We start from the raw sequence: 22,234 nt of genomic DNA, 5'->3' as shown, positions 1-22,234 counted from the left end.
GAATTTAAGGGGCAGGTATGGCAGTAAACTTGCTGGGATTAGTTCAGTAGTTGGTGTTTTTCTTGGAATTTAACTTCCATTTTTCTTTAATGCTTCCCTTGATTCTCTTTCTCATAAATCATTTGAAAACCAACTAACTTATTATCTTCATTGTTATAGTCATCTATCAGATGTGTTTTCTTGATCTTATCTCTTATCTGACAACTTCCATTCCACCTCTGTAGTCTGAGTTGATAGTAGCTTTGAGATCCCTGGCTTGGAAGGCAGGCAGCCTCCTCTAGGTTCTACTCTGCTACTTGTTTGCTGTGTTAGTACAGTGGCAAGTAACTAATCTCATAAGCCCCTGTTATCTTCTCTGTAAAAGGATTTTAACAATTGTGTTTGCCACGTGGGGTTGTTGTGAGAGTTACCTAAGCTCATTCATTTGAAGAGGTTAGTACCATCTCTGCGTATAGTGAGCACTTGATGAATGACAGCTCTTACCTTTTATCACCGTGGTTACTGCATCATCAGAAACCAGGAAGCAGTTGGCACAGACCTGGATCTTGTTGCTGTTCTCATCTCCCATGCAATGCGATGGAATCACAAAACGTGCAGAAGCAGGATTCTTCTGCTCCTAATAGATTCCTTCCTTCCTTCCTTCCTTTCTCTTTTCTTTGGATTGAGTCCAGGGCCTCGTGCATACTAGGCAAGCACTCTACCACTGAGCTACGCCCCCAGCCTACTGATATCTTCACCTGTGTAAATTTAATCATTTGCACTTTTTCATCTCTTGGGCTGTAGGGTGCAGACCCATGAAGGTTTTCTTTCTTTGAGTATGAAATTCTCTAAGCAGCAAACTTCTCTGAAGAGGGATGAAGGATTGGATTACCTTTTGGGGACATTTCAACAGATGGCAAAACATATTTTCAGCTCTTACCTCCTCAGACAGGCACATTTCTCTCTGTTTCTGGTTGACATCTGTTAGACACTTAACCCTTGATGAGGATGTTACCAATATTTCAGTATTTGTCTCCTGCTGCAAGGACTTGACTTTGCCTTAGAAAAGAGGAGAGTGTGGCTAGGAATATAGCTCAGGATGGTAGAGTCCTTGCCTCACATGCATAAGGCCCTGGGTTCGATCTCCAGCACCACACACACACACACACACACACAGGCAGAGTACTCCAAGCAGGGGTGGCTGTAGTACTCCCTAGCCTGTCCCTGACAAGCCTGGGGCCAGACATAGAAGTGCCTTGCTTTCCTTGCTTTGTGGGTTATCTGGGAGCATCAGTGCTTTCATGATGTCAAGGACCCAGTGGGAGCGGTGTTCAGGGTCCAGGGTGGATGCTGGAAGGTGGAGGCAGGTGAGAGATCTCTGCCTGATTTCTCACCAACTCTTTTCTTCTTCTTCCCCTTCTCTGTCTTCCAGGTGTACGTGTCTTATGACTATGGAAAATCATTCAACAAGATTTCAGAGAAACTCAACTTTGGTGTGGGAAATAGCAGTGAAGCTGTGATCGCCCAGTTCTACCACAGTCCTGCAGACAACAAGCGGGTAAGGAAGCCGTCCACCCCAGGCCCCTGATTTCAGGGACTGTGTTTTGGAAAGATTGCTGCTCTGAGGGGGGGGCTGGGCAGCGGAGCCCTTTGTGATCCTTGCAGCATGACTTGTAGCTAGCCACTGTGTTTCTGCTAACCTGGGAATTTGTGACAGAGTACAGTTCCCAGGTGGGTCTTTGTATAATCAGGCAGGCCAAGTACTGGTCAGGCAGGATTTCCAGACAAAAAAGGCCAACTTAAACCACAGAAAATCTGCCAACCAATGAACTGCTTGATCCCCCCCCCCGCAAAAATGTTTCCCAGGTACATTTGCCATCTACTCCCAGGCTTCCGAGAGCAGCTGCTGAACTTTTGCTTTTGTTGGCACCATTAGTATGCATACAGGGGTGTGTGTGTGTGTGTGAGCGAGCCTGTGCACGCGCATGGGGCATGGGCTTGCACGTGCCTGGGTGCCTGTATGTGTGTGTGTACTTCCCCCACCCCAACCTACAAGAATATAGAGAAGAAAAGCACTGGGCAGCCCTCCTGTGCCCGCCCTTTGTTTTCCCAGCTGGAATGCCTGGGGCTGTGTGTCTTGGGTCAGAACCTGCAGGCGATTGGATTTGGAGGAAGCTTGACCCCCAGCCCCAGGCAGGTGGAGGGGAAGCCCAGCAGCCTGCCTGGCATTCCTGCTGGTTTGGTGACTCTTAGCTCAGGAGAGTTGCATTTGTTTGCTCTCTTTCCTGCTCTCCCCAGGGCCAGTGGCTTCTCCTGGGGAAAGACCCTTTGTAGAGAAACTCCTTAGGAGGAAAAGCATTCTGTGGGAGGGGAAGCTGCTGTTTTCTGCTCATCCAGAAAGGAATGAGCAAGCAAGATCTACAGGGTCCTCATTCCTTGGCCCCTGTGCCTGCTTCTCAGGTTGCCCTTGGTCTCCTAGCAGGGCTGCATTCAGAATATTTAGCAACTGTGTGTGTTCTCCTGATTCCCTACTCTGGTGTGGCAACTGGTGTGGCTGGGCCCCTGACCTGGCCAGAGGGAGCTGGGTCCTGGAGGCTCCCCACTAGGCCAGGCATTAACCTTTTAATTGCTGGTCTCTGTGGAAGTCCTGGGGGCAGGGCCCCCACCTTTGGGGCTTTAGGTAGAGCCAGTTTGGGGTTTCCTGGCAGTGACTGTTTACCAGCTTGTTACAGAACATTTTAAAAAAAAAAAAAAAGCTAGAATTGTCATTACTGGTGATAATGGTTAAATATCAGCCCTGCCTGATGATCTCAGAGGGAAGCACCGTTAGGTGCAGACTTCCTCCTCTTATCCAACTCTAGGGTGACGGAGCAGTTTTCCCCTGAGATGAAAAGCAAGGACAAGGTATTGGGGGGACCTGGCTATGTCAACCAGATGACTGGCCTTCTTCGCCTCCCCCCATGGCCTGTGGCCAGGGAAGCCTTGTCCCGGAGGTGGGGGAGCCACCCACCTGGGCTCATGAGAGGTGAGGAGCTTATCTAGGGCCAGGTTGCTGGCTGTGCTGCCTCTCCCTGGATGGAGCTGTGTTCCCTCTGCCTCTCAAAAAGCAGATGATACTTGGATTGCTCACTTTATCAGGCTGTGCTTATGTGATTATTGTTATTACCATTATGTTTCCACATCATCTCAGAGCTACCTCTGGCTGGAGTCATGGCCTTGAAATCGCCCTGTTGTCCCTTTGGATGCCCTTTTCAGCTTCGCCGGGTGCCCCTCCCACAGGGCACAGATGTCTACAGGCAGGGCTGTCTTCCTTCCTGCCTCTTGTAGGTTGTGGTGAGCGGCTGCTAAGACCACAAGTCAGAGGAGTTGGGAAACCGGAAAGATGATGTTTTGGGCCTGCACGAGGAGCTTTAGTGCAGGCAGAGGCAGAGGATCAGGGCCTTTGGGAGCATCAGGTCTGCAGAAGGGGTAGAGCAGGGCCCTAGAGTTGGAACAGGAGGGGGAGAAACCTGGGGATGATTGCAATAAAAGAGGTTCAGGTGGTGCATGGTGAGATGGGGGGCGGGGCATGTTTGTAGGCCATGTTCTGTCAGCCATGCAGGGTGAAGCATCTTAGATTTCTTCTGGGGGAGCTGGAAACTACTTTCTTGGAGAATTTAATGGTGGTTGGTTGGACCTGAGGCCTGGAGCCTGTGGAGGAGGGAGGCAGCCCTCCCTGTAGTTTCTAATTCCCCAGAGAAGGCTGTTACCCTCCCCAGACATCTCAGGAAGGAAGTGATGACTCTTATTGTGCTGATTGCTTTTGTTACTTTTACCTTTGTCCCCTGGAAGGCAAATCACCCCACCAGACCTACCATTTCCTGAGAAAAATCACACAGACAGGGTGCCTCCCCGATGACAGCAGGGTGCTAGGCCCAGGCAAATCACCTGTGTAAAAACGTTCCTTGGGTTGTCAGTGCTTGAAGCTGTCAGAGCTGCTCTGGGAGGTTTAGATGTCAAGAGAGGGCCTCCTGGAAGTCTGAGGGGATGTGTGCCTGTGGAGGGGACAGAAGGGGTGAGGAGGCCACAGGCTGTGGTCTGTGGCTCCGCCTGGTAATGGAGATGGAATGGTGGTGGGGACATATGAGTGTTGTGGTCTATTTTTGCTCTAGCCTGCCATCCTATTTCCCTCTGTTGGTCCCCTGTGTGCTGTTCCCTGAACCAGTGTGCAGCTCCAGCCACCTGGCAGTTCCACCAGCCTCCCAGGCTCCACTGATCTGCCAGGCAATATCTAGCTGTATCTAGGGCCCTTTGAAGCACCACTGAATGCAGTGGGCTTCAGAGCCTCAGTCTCCACACAGGCGAGATGTGATCATGCTTTTCTCCAGGCAGAGGTTGGTCCTGGGCAAGTCTAACCAATACTGTTTCGCTTTCTTCCTAGTCTCTTCTCTGCCCTTCCCCCTCTCATTGGACTCTCCAGCTTTCTTCACTCAAAGCTGGAGAAAGTCACTTGTGCTGATAGCACGTAGATACACTTTGCATCTAATTTATTATTTTTTCAAATGTATTTGTATTTTTCAGAGGAAATGTAGGTGTAGCCAAAGGGTGGCGCTCCTTTGGAATTTTATGCAATTGCAAACAGAGCCAGAGGCGTCAGAGTAGGAGAAGATGCTCCTGAGATTACATAGTTCTGAAAGCAGCACTCAGGGTACCTCTAAGGTACCAAGGAGCCACCAAGGAGCTTGACAGCCAGGCAGTAGGAGACGTGAGAGCAGGGTAGGGCATTTTGAGCTTTCCTACCATGTGCATATGTGACAGTACATAGTTACAGGGTGCACCAGTGGGCGTGGTGAATGGACTTTGCTGTTGAATGGAGGTAGGGGGTTCTGTGAGGTTGGGTCAGAGGAGTAAGTCTTCTTGGCATACATAGGATTAGGAATGGAACTTCAAGGATAGGCATACGCTATCTTTAGGTATAACAGAGCAGGTGGGAGCCTTCTGGCAGGAGGAAGGTGTGTGCAGAGGCTTCAGGGTGCCTGCATGTGGTTTCTGTGCAGGATACTCCGGAGATTTGCCTCTCAGGAGTTGAGTGTTTGCATTGAACTGCTTTGTAATGTCATCTAAAGATGGAGGGGATTTTTCTTTGCCCTGAGAATAGTGGGGAGCCATGGAAGAGTCTGAGTAGGGGAGCAACTGAGTAGTATCTGAGGGACATACCCTGCCAGCAGTATGCATGTGGGGTTGGAAGCCAAAGATTCAAGAGTCTAGAAGGAGAACCATTGTGGCCACGAGGTTACTTAGTCACTCAACCAAACTCATACCTTCCTCCAAGTGTTTCACACCCTGCTAGTCCTGGGAGACACAGGATGAGTAGAACCCGGTGTCTGCCTCCAGTTTGCTCACAGTCTTAAATAGGGCCACAGGCCATGCTAGTAGAACTAGGTATAAAAAGGAAGGTATGCACACATTTTGAAAAAGACTTTAGAGGAAAATAATGGACTTCCAATGGCTGTTTGAAAATGAGGACTGAAGGGAGGGAATAGGGTAAAAACTTAATGCCTGGGGTTGGGATGTAGCACAGAAGGATCTTGGAGCATAGGGAGTGAGAATTAGGTTTTGTTGGGAAGGTCTTGAAGAATTCAGTTCTGGACACAGTGAAATATCTTGGTCCATCCAAGAGTAGAAGCTAAGATCAAGAAGGTAATGAAAGTAGGACCTCAGTGAGAAGTCAGACTGTATGTGTGAAAGTCATTTTATTAATCTGGTTTTCTTTGCTAAAACAAAATGCTTGAGGCTGGGTACTTTATAAAGAAATGAAGTTTTACTTAGCTCTTAGTTTTAGAACTGAAAATCTAAGAGGAGCCCCATCAGTTTGGCCTCTTGACTACTTCACATCATGATAGATGGCCTTATTGTAGGAGCAAGTGTGAGAGGGATATAGAGCATGTAGTATGACAGGAAACCAGACTGTGAGGTGAAAACTACCTCAGTACCCCCATGGGCAGCACCCAAGTACCCTTCATGAGGTTCTGCGTCTCGAGGGCCGCACTGCCTCTTAACATCAGCACACTTCCAATTCATGGATCCTTGGGGGTCCCACTGCAAGCAAACCACAGCAGTCACATGATGTGTGTTTTCCAGGCAGCAGTCAAAGCCGTGTGGAAGGATGAGCCAGGTTAGCAAAGGATGGAAGAGTCACGAGGTGGCAAGAGTGCAGAGGGCGGGTGGTGAAGGGACCTGCAAAGGAGAACCAGGTCTGAGATGGTCAGGGGTGGGGCAGAGAGAGTTGAGTTGGAAGAGGGTGGTGGAAGGTGAGGGAAGAGAATTTCCGGTAAAAACAGGAGGAATGGGTTAGGAGAGGAGGCAGGCAAATGCGTCAGATAGTAAAGTGGGAGACTGACCATTGAATTCAGGAGACGACACCTTTTGGTTGGAAGAAGACAGAAGGATTGATGAACTGTTGAGATGGGCTCTGCACTGGTCAGGTGTGGGTGTAAGGGCTGCCCACCCCTGTGTCATCTTGGGCAGCTAGCCACTGTCACGCAAAGCTTCTGAGTCCTCATTATTAAAAGGGATGTAACTGCACTACCCCAGGCCCTGAGCTATGGGTGCTAAGGGGAGTAAATGAGATGAAACACGCAAAACCTTTAGCTCATTACTTGGCACATACAAAATGCTCTCGAAAAATTTCAGCTATTATCATAAGCAGCAATAAGTTCTGTGACTGGGAACATGATGTTTTTCTTTTTTTTTTCCTCAAGATTCACAAATGTGATACTGCTGGAAACCACGACATAGATTTCTGGAGAATTCTTTTCAAACCGAGAACACTCCCTCCCCCGGGAACCCAGATGGTTTGGGAACTGGAAGATAGGCTATTTCTAGGGAATGCTTTTCATGGCGAAAATTATGATGATCCTCCTAGGATCATAATTGTTTTTATTACATTGCATTTGCTTAGAGTAGTTTTTTTGCTTTGAAAACATTTACTACCTTTCCGTTAGATTTAATTAGGCTTCTGTAGAATGTGGGGATTTACATTAGATGCTGGGGAGGAAACCAGAGGAGGACACACAGTGAGCTCTTGGGAGGCATCTGGTCAGGATTTGGGGAGAGTGTGGGAATGAGGAAGGAATGAGAGCATGTGAAAGCCACGTGGGAAGGAGTGCCAAGTGGTTAGTGCAGCCCAGCTGAAGGCATGCAGAGGCGGACCTTGACCTGGATCGGGTGTTCTCAGAGACTGTGTGTCCTCGGTGGAGTCCTTCAGATTGGTTGACTTCTAGAATGACAGGTTTTGGGTGGAGCTGGGCCCTGTGGCTCTGGTTTCTGGTTCATAACCTGTCTCCTGGACTAACCTCCTCTTGGGGGGCTGGCCCCCACATCTTTCATGTGCCCTTCAGGCTTATTTCCAGTTATTTCCTCAGGTCCTCAAGGCTGTCATCAAACCCATGTGATGATTTTTTTCCCCTCCTTTGTGCCCAAATGCAAACTGCGTCAGATGTGGAAGTTCCTTACCTGTGGAAGTCTTGCCTTGTCACCTCTTCTGTGGAGTCATTTCCAACGTGCATAGGTTCTTCTAGGACCCTGCCTTTGGTTTCTCTCTTAATCTTGAATTATGAATTATGTGAACTGGCCTGTATCTATTTCATTGCCAGTGAGGAAGGAAAGGATCCGGGCTTTTCATGTGGACCCCATCATCTAGACCATGGTGGGTCCCCAGTACACCTGTTAATTGACTCTCTCTCATCCTGCCCCCTGCAGAGAGCTCTGAGGCTGCATCTGCTCTCCGCCCAAACTTGTTCAAAGTCACAGAAGCAAAATAAGGCAAGGTCCTGCTCATCAGAGCCACTTCCTGCCCTGATCCTCAGAGCTGCCCGGTCACCTGGTATAGTAACAAGAAGGGGCAGCTTCTCTTCTTAGAAGGATGTGATCTTGGTGATTTTCTTGGAAAGACATATCCCATAGGTGCTCAGAGCATGCAGGGAGAGACAGCAGTCTCATTTGTGTTCAGCCAACAGATAGTTACCCTCTGATTGTGACTGAGTGACCTGCCAGGAAAGGCTTGCTCAGCTTCATTACCTGGTTAAATAAGCTCCCTGTGGCTTCCCCCGGCCCACCACCACCCTTCTCCATTGAGTCTGCCCTGGTGTGGACAGCATTCTTTCATTGCCAGGAGAGGCTGGGAGATGGGGAGAAGACACTGTGAAAGCCAGTGCCCCGTGACCTGCATGTGTCAGCACATGGGTTGGGGAGGCGCTGGGCGGCTCTGGCTGGGTGCTGCTCTGAGTACCTGTTTTCTCTTGCAGTACATCTTTGCAGATGCTTATGCCCAGTACCTCTGGATCACATTTGACTTCTGCAACACCATCCATGGCTTTTCTATCCCATTCCGGGCAGCTGATCTCCTCCTCCACAGTAAGGCCTCCAACCTCCTCCTGGGCTTCGACAGGTCTCATCCCAACAAGCAGGTAAGACAGCTTCCTGAAGGAGCTCAGTCGTCTGGGGTTCCTGGGATTTTCTCCTGGGCCTGGGTGGATGGTGTGTCCTTTGAGTGACCTCGCCTCCTGCCCCTCCCTCCTCCTCTCTGAGGCTTAGCCTTTGGAGCTACTGTTTCACTTCCCACAGCTCAGGAAAGGGATACCCCCGGGCACTCTCCTCCAGCACTTGGCACCCAGCACTTGGCACCCAGCCCTTGGCAGGCCCTAGGACTTAAACACCATGCCCCTTTGTTAGCCCTCGGGGTAAATCGAGGCCCTGGAATTTAATCAGAGAGGGCTACCTGGAGAGGTCTGGAGTCTAAGCCCTCTGGGATCTCTTGTCACATTTCTTCCATCCTCTACCCCATTTGTTCAGTTTTTCCAATGCTGGGGATCAGACCGAGGGCCTGGCACATGCTAGGCCAGTGCTCCTGCCCTAAGCCCCACCCCGAGCCCCACCTTAAACACACTGCTTTTGCCTGCCACCTGTTTGAAGTCACCTTTAACTTTGATATTCTTCCTCTGTGTTGTGGGCAGGCACATGGGTAGAACATAAATGTGTATATTTTCCTCTTGGCATTTAGGTTTTTGAAGGAAAGCTAGCAGGTAAGAAGAGAGGCTGAGTAGAGTTATACCTCAAGGCGAAGCTTGCCAAGTCAAGACTGTTGGTCAGGCATGAAACTCTGAACCCTGTAGAGCTTGTATGAGTGGACTGATGAGGAGCCTCGAATGTTTTTGTTCAGAAGAAACTTGGAACATTTCTTTTGCTTTGTGGGCTGTTTAACCAAAACACAGATCTGTTTGCCTTTGCTTGCCTTCAGGAGTAACCCAAGCTTATGTGGGCTGGGTCAGTTTTACCAGGGGAGGTGGATTATTGTTATTTTTGGTCTCATGGTTCCTAATACACATTTGCTGGGGCCAGAGGAACCCTTGGGTCACATTAGTAGAAGTCAAGGGACTTTGGCAAAGACACAGGACTTGTCTGTGTGTTCAGTGGATTCCTTTTGGTTTTCTGTACTTGGCTGGTGTCGTCTGCTGTCAGCTTTGATTTTGATGACCAAGGCTCATTTAGGGTTTTTATTTCTGGTGCTAGGGCCTTGTGCATACCAGGCAAGACTCTACCCCCTAGCTACATCCCTAACCCCCTAGCTACATCCCTAGCCCAGAGGTTTTCTTTTTTCTTTCTTTTTTTTCCCCTTAAATTGAGGTAAAATACATGTAACATATATTTTACTATCTTAACCATTTTTTCTGTTAATTGATATTAAGTATATTAATATTGTTGGACAGTGTTGCCACCATCCAGGTACAGAAATCTTTTTATCTTGTGAGCTGGAACTCTGTCTCCATTAAACATTGATTCCCTAGCCCTCTCTCTCCTGAGCCCCTGGCAACCACCATTCTACTTTCTGTCTCTGTTTTTGACAATTCTAGGTACCTCACGTAAGTGGAATCATACCCAGTTTGTCTTTTTGTGACTGGCTTATCTCACTAAGCATATTGTCCTCAAGGTTTATCTATATTCCTTTTCAAGGCTGAGTGATAGCCCATGGTATGGATATACCACAGTTTGCTCCTCTGTTTGTCCCTTGATGAACTCTTGCATTGATTCTATATTTTGGATATTGTAAATAATGCTGCTACCCATTACAAGTTTCTTTCTTTCTTTTTCCCCGTCACAGTGTTGGGGGAAATGTTTGCACATGCTAGACAAGTGCTCTACGTCTGAGCCACATCCCCAGTTTGGCATTACAAACTGTTTAAGGGCACTATTTCCTGGTCAAGAAGTACCATTAACTGTGGGCTGGTCTTGAGTAGAATAAGTTTCTGGTAATCCATAAATGGAAGGCAAGTCACAATCATTTTTTATTCTTCCAGTGCCTACCAGTGAAGAGTGCAAAGGTGCACATGTGTCCTTCCCTCTCTGTCTGTTGGCTTTGGAGTGACCTTGCAGAGTGTGTTCTGTTGAGGTGGGGTTTTAGTGGGCTTTGCCCAGTGGTTCTGTTCAGATTGTATGCAGTTCTCATCTCATGGCCTCTTGTCATTTTGGTCTTTGCAGCTATGGAAGTCTGACGATTTTGGCCAGACCTGGATCATGATTCAGGAACATGTGAAGTCCTTCTCGTGGTAAGTTGTGTCCTCTCAGAAGTCCTGACTTCTATACATCCTTTCTGCACTTCCAGCTACCTCGTGATAGACAGACCTTTGATCGTCACCTGTAGTGTGAGGCATTTAGCTCAAGGAATAAAATTTCCAGGCCCAAGAATTAGCTTGCAAGTGTAATGAGTTCACTAGTGGGGATGAGGAAGGAAAGTCGCTCGTGAGAGGAAGGGGAGAGCTCTTGCAATTTTCATCCCCTCCGGGGACTCCGAGGAAGCTTGAGGCTCTTGCGTTTCATGTCGTAGAACTCTTAAAGACTTTCATTTTTAGAGCATCATCTCAGGAGTGGGGATTTTCCTCTCTATAAAATTCAGGCATTTGTTCACTTATAACATTTTTTTAAAAAAACTCTGCTAAATATAAAACCTAGATACTTTAGGGTATAGGAAGTTGAATAATGTATGGATATGGTTATTAAGGAGAATATAGTTTAGGAGGTAAGAAAAGACGTATTTCAGGTATATAACTTGAATTATGAAAGAAGCACAGAAGTACCAGATAGAAAGAGAAGCCATAGAGGGATCGTGCCTTCCAGAAGGGAGGCCCATGGATGGCTTCATAAAGGTAGTTGCCCTCCATCCAGGATGCACAACAGGTAGGGGATAGCATGGCAGGAGTGGAGGAAGGAATTTCAGACAGGAGCAGGGTGGCATGGGCAGAGGTGAGGCCATGGTACTCGGGTGCAGAACACTGGCTCTTCTATTTGGACTGGGTATTGGGGAAGTTTGGAAAGGGGAATTGGTATCCGAATCTGCAGTGCTTGAGAAAGGGATTTGACTGAATTCTGGGTACAGTGAGGTGCTTTGGAGTTTATTGAGGCTGATCATGCAATATGTTTCTGTCTGGTTATTTCCACTTGGCGTAAAATGGGCTGTGCTTCAGGAAGGACAGTCATTTCTGGTCATGCTTGCCTCTGCCCTTGTGCCATGGCAGTGATTCAGTTTATGATCTTGAACATGAGTTTGTGTGCGTGCAGTGCACGTGTGAGACGGCTTTCCAGGGGCAGGATTGTGGGGTTGGGGGGTGTATCTGAACTGCTTTTCCGCCCTGTTCACATGGGTGACTAGAAAACTTAAGGCCTCCCAGACTGACCCTTGGCTTTACCACCCTGAGCCAGCTCGTCGCCTCCCTCCCTGTGTCAGTTTCCAGCTGGTCAGGGCAAGGAGTGTGGAGTCCTCACTGGCTCTACCTGTCACGAGTGCTGTGGGCCCCACCCTCAGCACATGTCCCAGGTTGACTGCGCAGCTGCTCCTGTGCTCTGCCGCCACTGTCGCCCAGTCAGTCCTGCAGTCATTTCTCAGTCCACAGCAGATCTGTCCTGCTCAGAACAGGTCACACCAACTTGTTGCTCCTCTGTGAACCCTTTTGGTGCACTGAACTGTCATTTCTCCTGTGCATTTCTACCACAGGATGTGTTTTCTCTGCCTATAGTTGCGTTGCTGTTTTTCTCTGCCTGCAGTGTTCCTCTGTAGGATGTACTTGCTGCTTATTCCCTGCTTCATTAGGTACCTGCTCAAACTCCTTTTAAAATGAGGCCTCCCCACAGGATCTTATGTGTTGATTTGTTTACTTAAAATAAATTTTACAGTGTGTATTTAAAGTATGCAATAGGATGCTATGAGACAGGCATAGTGAGATGGTTACTATAGTGAAGCAAATTAACATAGTTATCCTGGTGTGTGTGTGTGTGTGTGTGTGTGTGTGTGAGAGAGAGAGAGAGAGAGAGAGAGAGAGAGAGAGAGAGAGAAAGAGAAAGAGACACAAGAGCTGCTAAAATCTATTAGTGAAAATCCCAAATGTAATAGAGTATTTTCAAGTATAGCCCTCGTGCTGTACATTAGGTCTCTGAATTTGTTCATTCTGCACACCTGGCACTTTGTATCCTTTGACCTAGGTTCTCTCCACCCCCATTTTATTCTGTCTCACTCTATATTTGACTTCTCTTCATTTTACCTGTAAGTGAGATCATGCAATATTTTTCTGTCTGGTTATTTCCACTTGGCGTAATGTCTTCTGGGTCTATCCACATAATACATGTCTCCTCCTTTACAAAGGTTGAATACTATTCCATTGGGTCTGTATGTCAGTTTCTTCCTTCTCTTTCTGTCAGACCACATGGGTTGTTTTCATATCTTAGCTGTTATGAATAATACTGCAGTAAACATGGGGCTCCAGATAGCTTTATGAGGTGGTGCTTTTATTTCCTTTGGGGTACATACTCAGAAGAGAGAGTGCTGACTCATATTGTAGTTCTATTTTTTAATTTCTTAGGATCCTTCTTACAGTTTCTACAATGACGGCACCAGAGGGTGTCCCATAGACAGAGTACCAGGTGTCCTTTTCTCCACACTATCCTCAACACTTTTCTATCCTTTGTCTTTTTCATAATAGCCATTCTGATGTGTGTGAGGTGATATATCAGAGTAGTTTTGCATTTCTGGGGATCCTGTTTGAAATTGCAGCTATTACCCTATTTCCAACCTACTATATTATATTCATTTTTATATAGCACTCTTTAGTGTTCTGACATACAATTATTATGCATATTAATTATCTTTCATAGAACAAAAGCCGCCCAAGGGCAAGGATTTTTGTTAGTTTTATGCACTGATAAATTCCCCCCAAATTGTGACTTTGGGAGACATTGCCGGTTTTTTAATGGAAAGTATCAAATTTATGCTTAGCAACTTAGAACAGTGTCTTTCTTCACAGCTAATGCTTTAGGTAAGAATTAGTTTTCTCATTGTAGCTTTAATTTGCATTTCTCATTATGAATGAGTTTGAACATCTTTTACTTGGCCTTAAGGATCATTTGTGTGTGTGTGTGTGTGTGTGTGTGTGTGTGTGACATGCCTTTCATGCCCTTTGCTCTTATTTCTATCTGATTGTTAGTCTTTTCATTATTGATTTCCAAAAGCTTTTTATATCTTTGAGATTAGCCCTTTGGTTGTGATATGGGACAGGTTGTGTGTGTGCACATTTATATTTGGCAGTTTGTCATTTGTCTTTTAACATTTATGTGTAGTTTTAGTTCTCATTAAATGGCCCAACATGATGTAGATACCGTCTATTCTTCATTTAACCCTGGGTTTAAATCGGAGTGTCTTGATATTACTTCCTTAGTACTTGAGAATGGTGAAGATGAAGCTGGTACAGGGAGGAGCCACCTTTTGACTCCTGTGCACTTCCTTCATAGAGGGATCCCTTTGTCATTTTCCTGGGCAGAGGTTGGGGATCTTAATGAAATGATAACTGAAGTATCATCCAAGAGCAGTCTTTACCTAAGGAATATCATTGTAACTTTCATTTGCTTTTAATTTTAAGGGAACAATTGATCTGTTGTTGTTTTATGGAACTAATGGAACTAATTAATTAACAGGACCACTAAATAAATTTAAGTTTAGGAATCTGTTGTATTTTACCTTCTGCAAACATGTAGGTATCTTAGAAGGACAAAATGTCTGGCATTGGGATTTCAGGTTATATTTGAGGGACATCTTCCTTGGATTCCCCATAATAAGTGATTGTATTCTGACCTCTCAGGATTATTACATTTATTCAACCATGCTTGGCAGCCTGGGAGCAGTAGGAGTGAGAAATGCCAATGGTTATGTTGTCTAGAGCTGCAGATGGGCAGCATAGGACAGCAAGACTCCCATAAGGGAGGGACTCCAGGATGCCCTTCTCTTCTCCCAACATTGTGTTTGAAGCTCTGTATGAAGTAATGAGATCCATTCCAAAATTCACCCAACCTGAATGTGATGCGCACGGGCGCGGCATCCCTGAGGGACTGGAGGTGAGACTTAGGATAGTGCTCACAGATGGCGCTGGAATTGGAATTTCTGAATTGGAGGCCAGGAGAACAGGAAGCAACTATGAATGAGCCTAAGAAATTGGAAGACAAGGTAATGGCAAAGAACAGGAACTTGTATGTAGGTGGAGCAACTTCCAGAAATGGGAGGTCTAGATATGGGACGAGTGTCCCAGTTCTATTTCAACATGTGGGCCTTCTCTCAGCTAAGCTAGGCAGGGAATAATACAGAAGAGCTCATCTCAAAATACCTCAAGAAAGTTTCCTTCCTCTCTGCCTTTTAAAAACCCCAGCAGCCTCGTTTGAATTTGCATATCCTCTAGGCTAGAGGAAGTACTTTAATCAGTACTTCTAATTGTGGAAGAGGAGAGAACATGCCACCACCCACCCACACCGAGCATCTGATAATGAAGAATAGATTTCTCCCACGTTAGGACCCAGGCTGCTGGTTTCTCCACTGCTCTGCTCAGAGTCCAGATTGTAGGGTAAAAGTCAAGTCTTCCCCCCAATGTAGAAGGAGGCTCTTTTTCTATTTCTTATCTTTCTCCCCCTGCTTTTTTTTTTTTTAATGTGGTTAATATTCTCAACAGCCCATCTGTGAAGAAACTCGAAATGATTGCCTCCATTATTCTGAGCACCATTGCACATATGGAGCCAGATAAAGACTGTTACCTTTGCCTCTCCTCAAGTCATCACCCTGAAAGCTCTTCGTGAAGCTCTCTTCCTTACTTTTCAACCCTTTTTCTCATTTGCTAAGTGGTCCGCCTGGTGTTGGTGTCTTTGTGAATGTCAGGAAACGTGGGCAGGTCAATTCCCTTCCCAGCTGCCACGTGGGGCCTCTTTTCGGGGATACTTGTTCAGAGCTGCTTTCCAGTGTAGTCTGACCTTATCATTCTGCAGTAGAATTTGTCATTATGGACAATGGACCCAGTGCAGCAAGTGTGAGTTCAGCTGGGAGCCTAGTAGGCTGAAAGGCAATCTGAGAAAGGACCTTTGAGGGCATCTGTGTTTCCTCTGGGAAGCTTGGACAACACATGTACTCCATTGTGTTTGAAGCTCTGTATGAAGTAATGAGATCCATTCCAAAATTCACCCAACCTGAGTGGTTTTACACCTTTGTTAGAGTTAAAACGGACATAAGAAGCTTGAAATTGAATGTGTTGCTCGTGTTGGGAGAAGAGAAGGGAGCAGTAGGAGAAAGATTCTGGGAAGAAGGAGCTTTGAACTTGATCTTGGAGGAGAGTAGGATTTAGTGGGGGGATTAGAGTGTATGCTGAGGGTACTTCTACACAGGGTGTTGTGTTTGCAGAAGCACAGAGGCCTCCCCTTTGAAGGACATCAAGGATATCAGTGTGTATGAGAGAAGGCTTGCAAAGGCACCTTGCTGGAGTTGAAATGCACTGGTAGGTTGACTCCAGATGGTGTGAATCAGTGACGTCAGTGGGGAGCCAGAAAGGACAGGGACCATGGGACAGAGCAGGTTCAGAGATTGCTAATGTGGTTTCCTCTAATGCTGCATCTTCTGAGGATGTAGCATCTTGGGAAAACTCTCCTTCATTCCTCAGAGGTTCTTAACTTGAGGCTAGAAACTTGCTGACAACCTCAAGCAATCCATAGTTTGTTTATTCTGAAATACTCCACCTTATGCTATTCCTTCTTTTTGTTTTTCATGAGCAGGGTGAGAGCTTGCCTTGAGCTAACTAAACCCAGGATGCTTTGGAAACAATGGTAGCGACACAGAACACTTTGCAGATGGCAAGTCCTCTCCCTCTATGCCGAGCCAAGGAACAAAGGGATATATTAGAGGCACAGAGAGTATCATTTGTTGCTTGCAACAAATGGTCGCCCTAGATTCTAGTTGATTGCATGGCAAAACCTCCATGCCTTCAATGATTAAATATGAAAATGATAACACCTTTTTTCCCCTCAGGGGAATCGACCCCTATGACAAGCCAAACACCATCTACGTGGAACGACATGAACCCTCTGGTTACTCCACAGTTTTTCGAAGTACAGACTTCTTTCAGTCCCGGGAAAACCAGGAAGTGATCCTTGAGGAAGTGAGAGACTTTCAGCTTCGGGACAAGTACATGTTTGCTACAAAGGTGGCGGTAAGTTGAATGCCTTCAGAATAAACTCCTTTTGAATTTCCTTAGCGAGGTTTGGAATTCTGTAGGCAAAAAGGTGAGTTTGCATGAGCAGAGATTGGCTCACATGCTTAGGGTAGCTTGGCTGAAGGACTGTGGACATTGACAAATGTCTCCAAAGGGCTTGGAGGTGCTGGGAGGTCTGAGGAGTGGAGTCGTCGAGGACAAGCACTCCAAGTGTCTCCAGGCTTTAGGAATTTGGTCCTCTCCTGGAAGCCAAGCCTCCTTGACAAAGACATGTTTTGAAATCCCGGTGAAAAGAACACAGAAAGGAGGGGGTGGAGCTCAGTGGCTTTTTTTCTCTTAATCCCACTGCCTTATTTCCTTCAAATTCAGACCAATTTCTTTGAGATTTTTTCGACACGTTCATTTACATGGCTAATAGGATGTGTAGTCATTGGCTAGTGGGAGTTAATGCTCAAAGAAAAGCAGTAATTAAGCTTCCAGCTGTCAGTAAGTAGCTTAACTCTCAGCCTTTGGGAAAATCTTCCCCTTGATTTGATGTGTTGGAGCCAGATGCTGAAATGGAGGGCTTGCTCATTTAAAAGCAGAGTTGATTATTTAACAGGACTTGCTGTGCAACTATATCAAGTTCACTCTTTTATTGCCCTGGTGTAAAGGAAAAAGCCAGACTCTGCCAAGAGTATGTTGGGCCACCAGCCTGGGCACTGTAGGCTTGCTTTCTTAATAGCAACCATTTTTTCTCTGAGTCAGGCTCTGTTGAAGCCCTCTGGTACCTGGGACATTGCCCTGCTTTCTGTCACTGTTGACCTTAGGGACTGAAATCAGATGTAATGCTTTCCTCCAGGTTCTCATTTATTTCTGTAATTAGTAGCAGGCCATGCAGAAGTGGTATGGTTTCATAGATCCTACCAAGGTCAACCCTCTTGGTAGGATCAATGGTAGAGAGGGGGGCCTCCCCAGCAAGAAAGCAGGGAGGAAGGCAAGGATAGTAAGACAAGGTGTGGGTGATAAAGGCAGGAGGCATTCCCCACTACGTCCCCTGCAAAACATTTTTTTAAAACCACTGAATTAGGGCTAGGGTTGTTGCTCAGTGCTTGCCTAGTGTGCGTGAGGCCCTGGGTTCACTCCCTGGTGCTGCAAAACAAAAACAAAAACAAAAAAACCATTAGGTGCCATGTGCATGCTTGTAATCCCAGCTACTTGGGAGGCTGATGTAGGAGGATCTCAAGATCGAGGCCAAACCTGGCAACTTAGGGAGACTGTCTCAAAAAGTTAAAAGGTTTGGGGATGTAGCTCAGTGGAAAAGCACCCCTGGGTTCAGTACCTCGTACCAAGTTAAAAAAAAGCACTCCCTTCCTGCCCTGTCTGCTTCTCTCCATTTTTCTTGTCTCTCTCTTGTGGGTGGGTATGTCCACGCATACACACACACACACACACACACACACAAACACACACACAGCAGCCCAAGAACATAAGATGCTTGAATTGCCTTGTGCAAGGATAGCTGATGGGCATTATCAGGTGGAAAACAGGTCCAACCATTGGCCTTGAGACCTCCTTGGGCAGTCTTGAGTTCCAGTACCATCTAAAATGCTGTCTCCAGTGGTCATAGGCCTTTCTGTGAGTTCCTTGAACCTAGAGTTATTATATGGTTTTAATTTCTTAATCCTAAGACATAGCACCCTGTGATCCCCTGGTTTGTCTTCCTTTTCGCCTGGGTTAGGCCTGGGCAGAAGAGCTGTTGTGCATTTCTGTCACCCTGTTATTTCCTGATCTCACACCTAAGGGTTTAAAGTTAAATCTCTTTTGGAGCCTTTTGTGTCTTCCATTCCAATCTAACATCTATGTCTGTTCTGCGGATCTAGCTGACTTATAGAGTACCTGTGGCGAGGTTTTATTGCTCCTGGTCAAATCAGGGGTCTTGTCTATTTTGCTGTTCTGATCATCTCTGATACAGTGCCCAATGTCTTGCACAACACTTGGTACACAGCAGATATGCAGTAGAATGGAATGAAGGCCACCTTGTCTACCTAACTTAAAAAGCATAGACTGGTAGATTTTTGTTTTTACTTTGGTGGGTGGTATTATGTTACTGGTACTTGAAAGTCTGTTGTCAATTCTGTATGGTTTATTTATCTGCTGCTGATAGCAAAGTGGTTGTAATGTGTTGGCCTCTCTCTCCTGGATGTGGACAGGCCTCCAGGTTCCAAGGGCAGTAGTGTAGCTTGAGTATGATATGCTAGGCCACTAAGGGCAAGTGTTTCTTAGAGCACCTGCAGCAGCATCACACAGGGACAGTGGTTACAAATGCAGATTGCAGGGCCCACATGCACTTTCCCCCCAAGTTTGAGTCACCAAAGTTTGAGACATTCTGTCCTGAGGCCTTCTGTAAATAGAAAGTTCACACAATAGTCAATTATAATGCCAACAGAACATTTCTCAAAGGATGAATTGATGGGAGAAGTAACAACTGGCAGTGGGCAATGAAATGGAGTTTTCTAGTGGACTGCTAAAGCACAAGGATAAACAGAGTTGGCCTCCGTGGGTTAACTTTCCCAAAGGAGTGCTGAAGCTTCCAAGTGGAACTTTATCTAGGGTCTGCTTACCTCCAAGGCTCTGTGGGTTTAGGGAATTTCTACTGGGGAATGTTAAACAGATTCACATCAAATTTGGAAAATCAAGGAACTAATTTTACAATCTCAGATGGTTGGTTTGGGGTTAGTCACAATGGATAGCTGCTTCCCTCCAGTGCCATGAATTATAGTCCTTTTCAAGTTACTTTTTAAGTCCACCTGGAGACAGCCACCTGGGCTCTGGAAACTGGGTCTGGTGCCCAGGTCTTTAGAATCTCCTGGTGCTCTGTTTCCCTGCTCTGTCTTTACATGTGCTTTTTATCTGATGCCCTCTAATTTTCTTATCCCAAGTTTAATTTTTATTCCATCAGAATGATAGGGCCATTAAAGAAACAATGAGGTAACTTTGTGATCTGTTAATTGAATAATAAACAACTGTTAGGTTCTTTCTGGTAGGTAATGGTAGTTGCCCAAGAGGTTGAGTTGGGTGAGGATTAGCTGCTAATTTGCCATCTTATGATTGGATGATGGAGCAAGCCAGACTTGGGCATTTCTTGCACAGATGTGTATCAGTTAACAAGGACATGACCTGTGGGTTTGTTGACGTCTCCTGTCCTTTTAGGTGATGTAGCCTCATACCTTACATGATGCAGACTCTGTGTTCTAGAGCAGTCACTGACCAGTGATGGCCTACCACCTGCTTTTGTTAATAAAGTTTTATTGGAACTTAGCCATATTTATTTGCTTATGCTTTCACGCCCCAGTGACAGAACTGAACAGGCAATATGACCCACAAAGCTTAAATTATCTACTATTGGACCTTTAGAGATACAGTCTGCTAACACCTGTTGTCTGTTACCCTTTCAGCAGGCATCAGGCAACCAGAATCCAAGGTCTTGACAAACATACAGATACAGTTCATGTTGCACGCCTTAAATTGTCATGCCTGATAATGTCAGGGTGGTGTCTTTAGAATATTAAGGCCATTCAAATATCTTAGATGGCACTGATCTCCCAAGTGAGAATCCATTTGTATTTTCATGATTCTGGCTAGCCAACCACTATTGTTACTGTTGAAACTCATTTCTAATCCTTATTCTAATTTAAAGTCTCTAATGTTGATCAGAGATAACAGAAAAGTTTAGTAACTGCCTTAGGGTTCTGATCTTCCCGATTAGTTTGCTGATCAAAACGGGGTATGAGTTTTAGGATAATGGACCAAAATTAAGTATTGACATATTATTTGAATTGTGATATTATTTAAATATACGCACCTATAAAGCCAGGTATAAGCACCTAATGCATATGGCTCTTTTAATTGTCTTATATGACAATTAAATCCAAAGAGATTAAAAATAAAACTATAATAGCAATACATTTGAAATTAATATCAATTTGTTATATCACCTGTATTGAGATATAATTTATATATCATAAAATTCTGCCTTTTTAAGTTTAAAGTTGAATGATTTTTAGTTTATTTATAAGATTGGACAATGATTATTACTACTAATTCTAAGTATTTTTATCACCTCCAAAAGAAACTCCATACCCTGTGATATCTCCCAGCCATTGACAACCACTAACTTATTTTCTATCTGTAGATTTGCCATTTGTGAAGTTTTGGTGACTAGTTTCTTTCATCCATGTTGTAGCATAGACCACTTTAATCTTTGTTGTTGTTGTTCTAGGGATTGAACCCTAGCGTCCACTGAGATACATCCCCACCCCTTTTAATTTTTTATTTTGGGGTAGGTCTCACCAAGTTGCTGAGGGTCTCACTAAGTTGCTGAGGCTGACCTTGAACTTGAGATTCTTCTGCCTCAGCCTCCTGAAATGCTGGGATTACAAGCATGTGCCACCATACCCAGTTACTTCAATCATTATAAGTAACTGAATGGTATAACACATTTTATTTATCTATACATGAATTGGTGACCATTTGGGTTGTTTCTAATTTGGGGCTATTGTGAGTGGTATTGCTGGGAACATTTATGTGCAATTTGTGTGGGGGTACATTTTTGTTCTACTGGACATGTACCTAGCAAGCAGAATCCTTGGGTTATATGGTAATTCTCTTTAACTTCATGAGAAACGAAACTGTACTCCAAAGTGATCACACCATTTTACATTCCCACCAGCAATGGAGAGGGTTCCAGTTTCTCCACATCCTTGCCAACACTTGTTATTGTCTGCCTTTTTGATCACGGCCATCTTAGTAAGGGTGAAGCAATATCTCATTATGGTTTTCATTTACAATTCCAGACGGCTAATCACATTAAGCATATTTTTCATTTACCTTTTGGCCATATATGTATGTTCCTTGGACAAATGTCTGTTCAAAACCCTTGTCTATTTTTAAATTGAGTTTCTTGTCTTTTTATTGTTGAGTTATTTCTTTATTTTACATATAAGTACACAGTTTGCTAATATTTTCTGTCACTCTACGAGTTGTCTTTTCACTTTTTTGTGATAGTTTCCTTTCCAGCACAGAAATTCTTAATTTTGTTAAAGCCCAATTTTTTAACATTTGTTGTGCTATTGATGTTTTATCTGATAAACTATTACCTAATCCGAAGTCATGGAGATTCCTTTTAGATGTTTATATTTTAGCCCCTGTAGATGTCTATAATTTATTTTTAATTAATTTTCTATATAGTGTGAAGTAGGTGCTCATCATTTTTTTAAAATATGTGAATAACTAATTGTCCCAGCACCAATTGTTTTAAAGACTATACTGTTCCCTTTAAACTGTCTTGGCCTCTTTCTTGAAAATTAATTGATCATGAACATAAGGATTTATTTCTGAACTGCTAATGCTGTTCCTTTGATCTAAATGACTGTCCTTATGCCAGCATTACACTGCCTTGATTTCTGTAGGTCTGTAAGTTTTAAATGTGGAGGCTGTGAGCCTTCGACTTTGTTCTTTCTTGAGTTTGCACTGGCTATTCTGGGTTTCTTGTGTTTCCATAGTATTTTAAGATCAGCTTGTCAATTTTTGCAAAGAAAAGCAGATGGGATTTTGACAGGCAGTGCGCTGATTCTGTGGATCAATTTGGAGAGTATTGCTATTCTTAATAATACTGTTTTCTAATGCAAGAACAAAGGGTACCTTTCCATTTGTTTGATCTTTAATTTCTTTCA

The 22,234-nt window shown here is 45.0% G+C and overlaps 1 protein-coding gene across 3 annotated transcripts in view; it reads left to right on the top strand.

Moving 5' to 3' along the window:
* Sorl1 (sortilin related receptor 1) overlaps window positions 1–22,234 on the top strand; it is a 158,239-nt gene that overhangs the window by 23,815 nt on the left and 112,190 nt on the right. For all 3 annotated transcript variants that reach the window (XM_015489718.2, XM_015489720.2, XM_015489719.2), the window contains exons 3-6: window positions 1,412–1,537; window positions 8,265–8,426; window positions 10,495–10,562; window positions 16,337–16,517. In XM_015489718.2, the coding sequence (XP_015345204.1) occupies window positions 1,412–1,537; window positions 8,265–8,426; window positions 10,495–10,562; window positions 16,337–16,517 (537 nt within the window). The remainder of the gene's footprint in view (window positions 1–1,411; window positions 1,538–8,264; window positions 8,427–10,494; window positions 10,563–16,336; window positions 16,518–22,234) is intronic.

The sequence above is a fragment of the Marmota marmota genome, unplaced genomic scaffold (genome assembly GCF_001458135.2).
Source record: "Marmota marmota marmota unplaced genomic scaffold, marMar, whole genome shotgun sequence".
NCBI lineage: Eukaryota > Metazoa > Chordata > Mammalia > Rodentia > Sciuridae > Marmota > Marmota marmota.
Note: the sequence above shows the minus strand (reverse complement) of the source record. Positions and strands in the feature narration are given on the sequence as shown.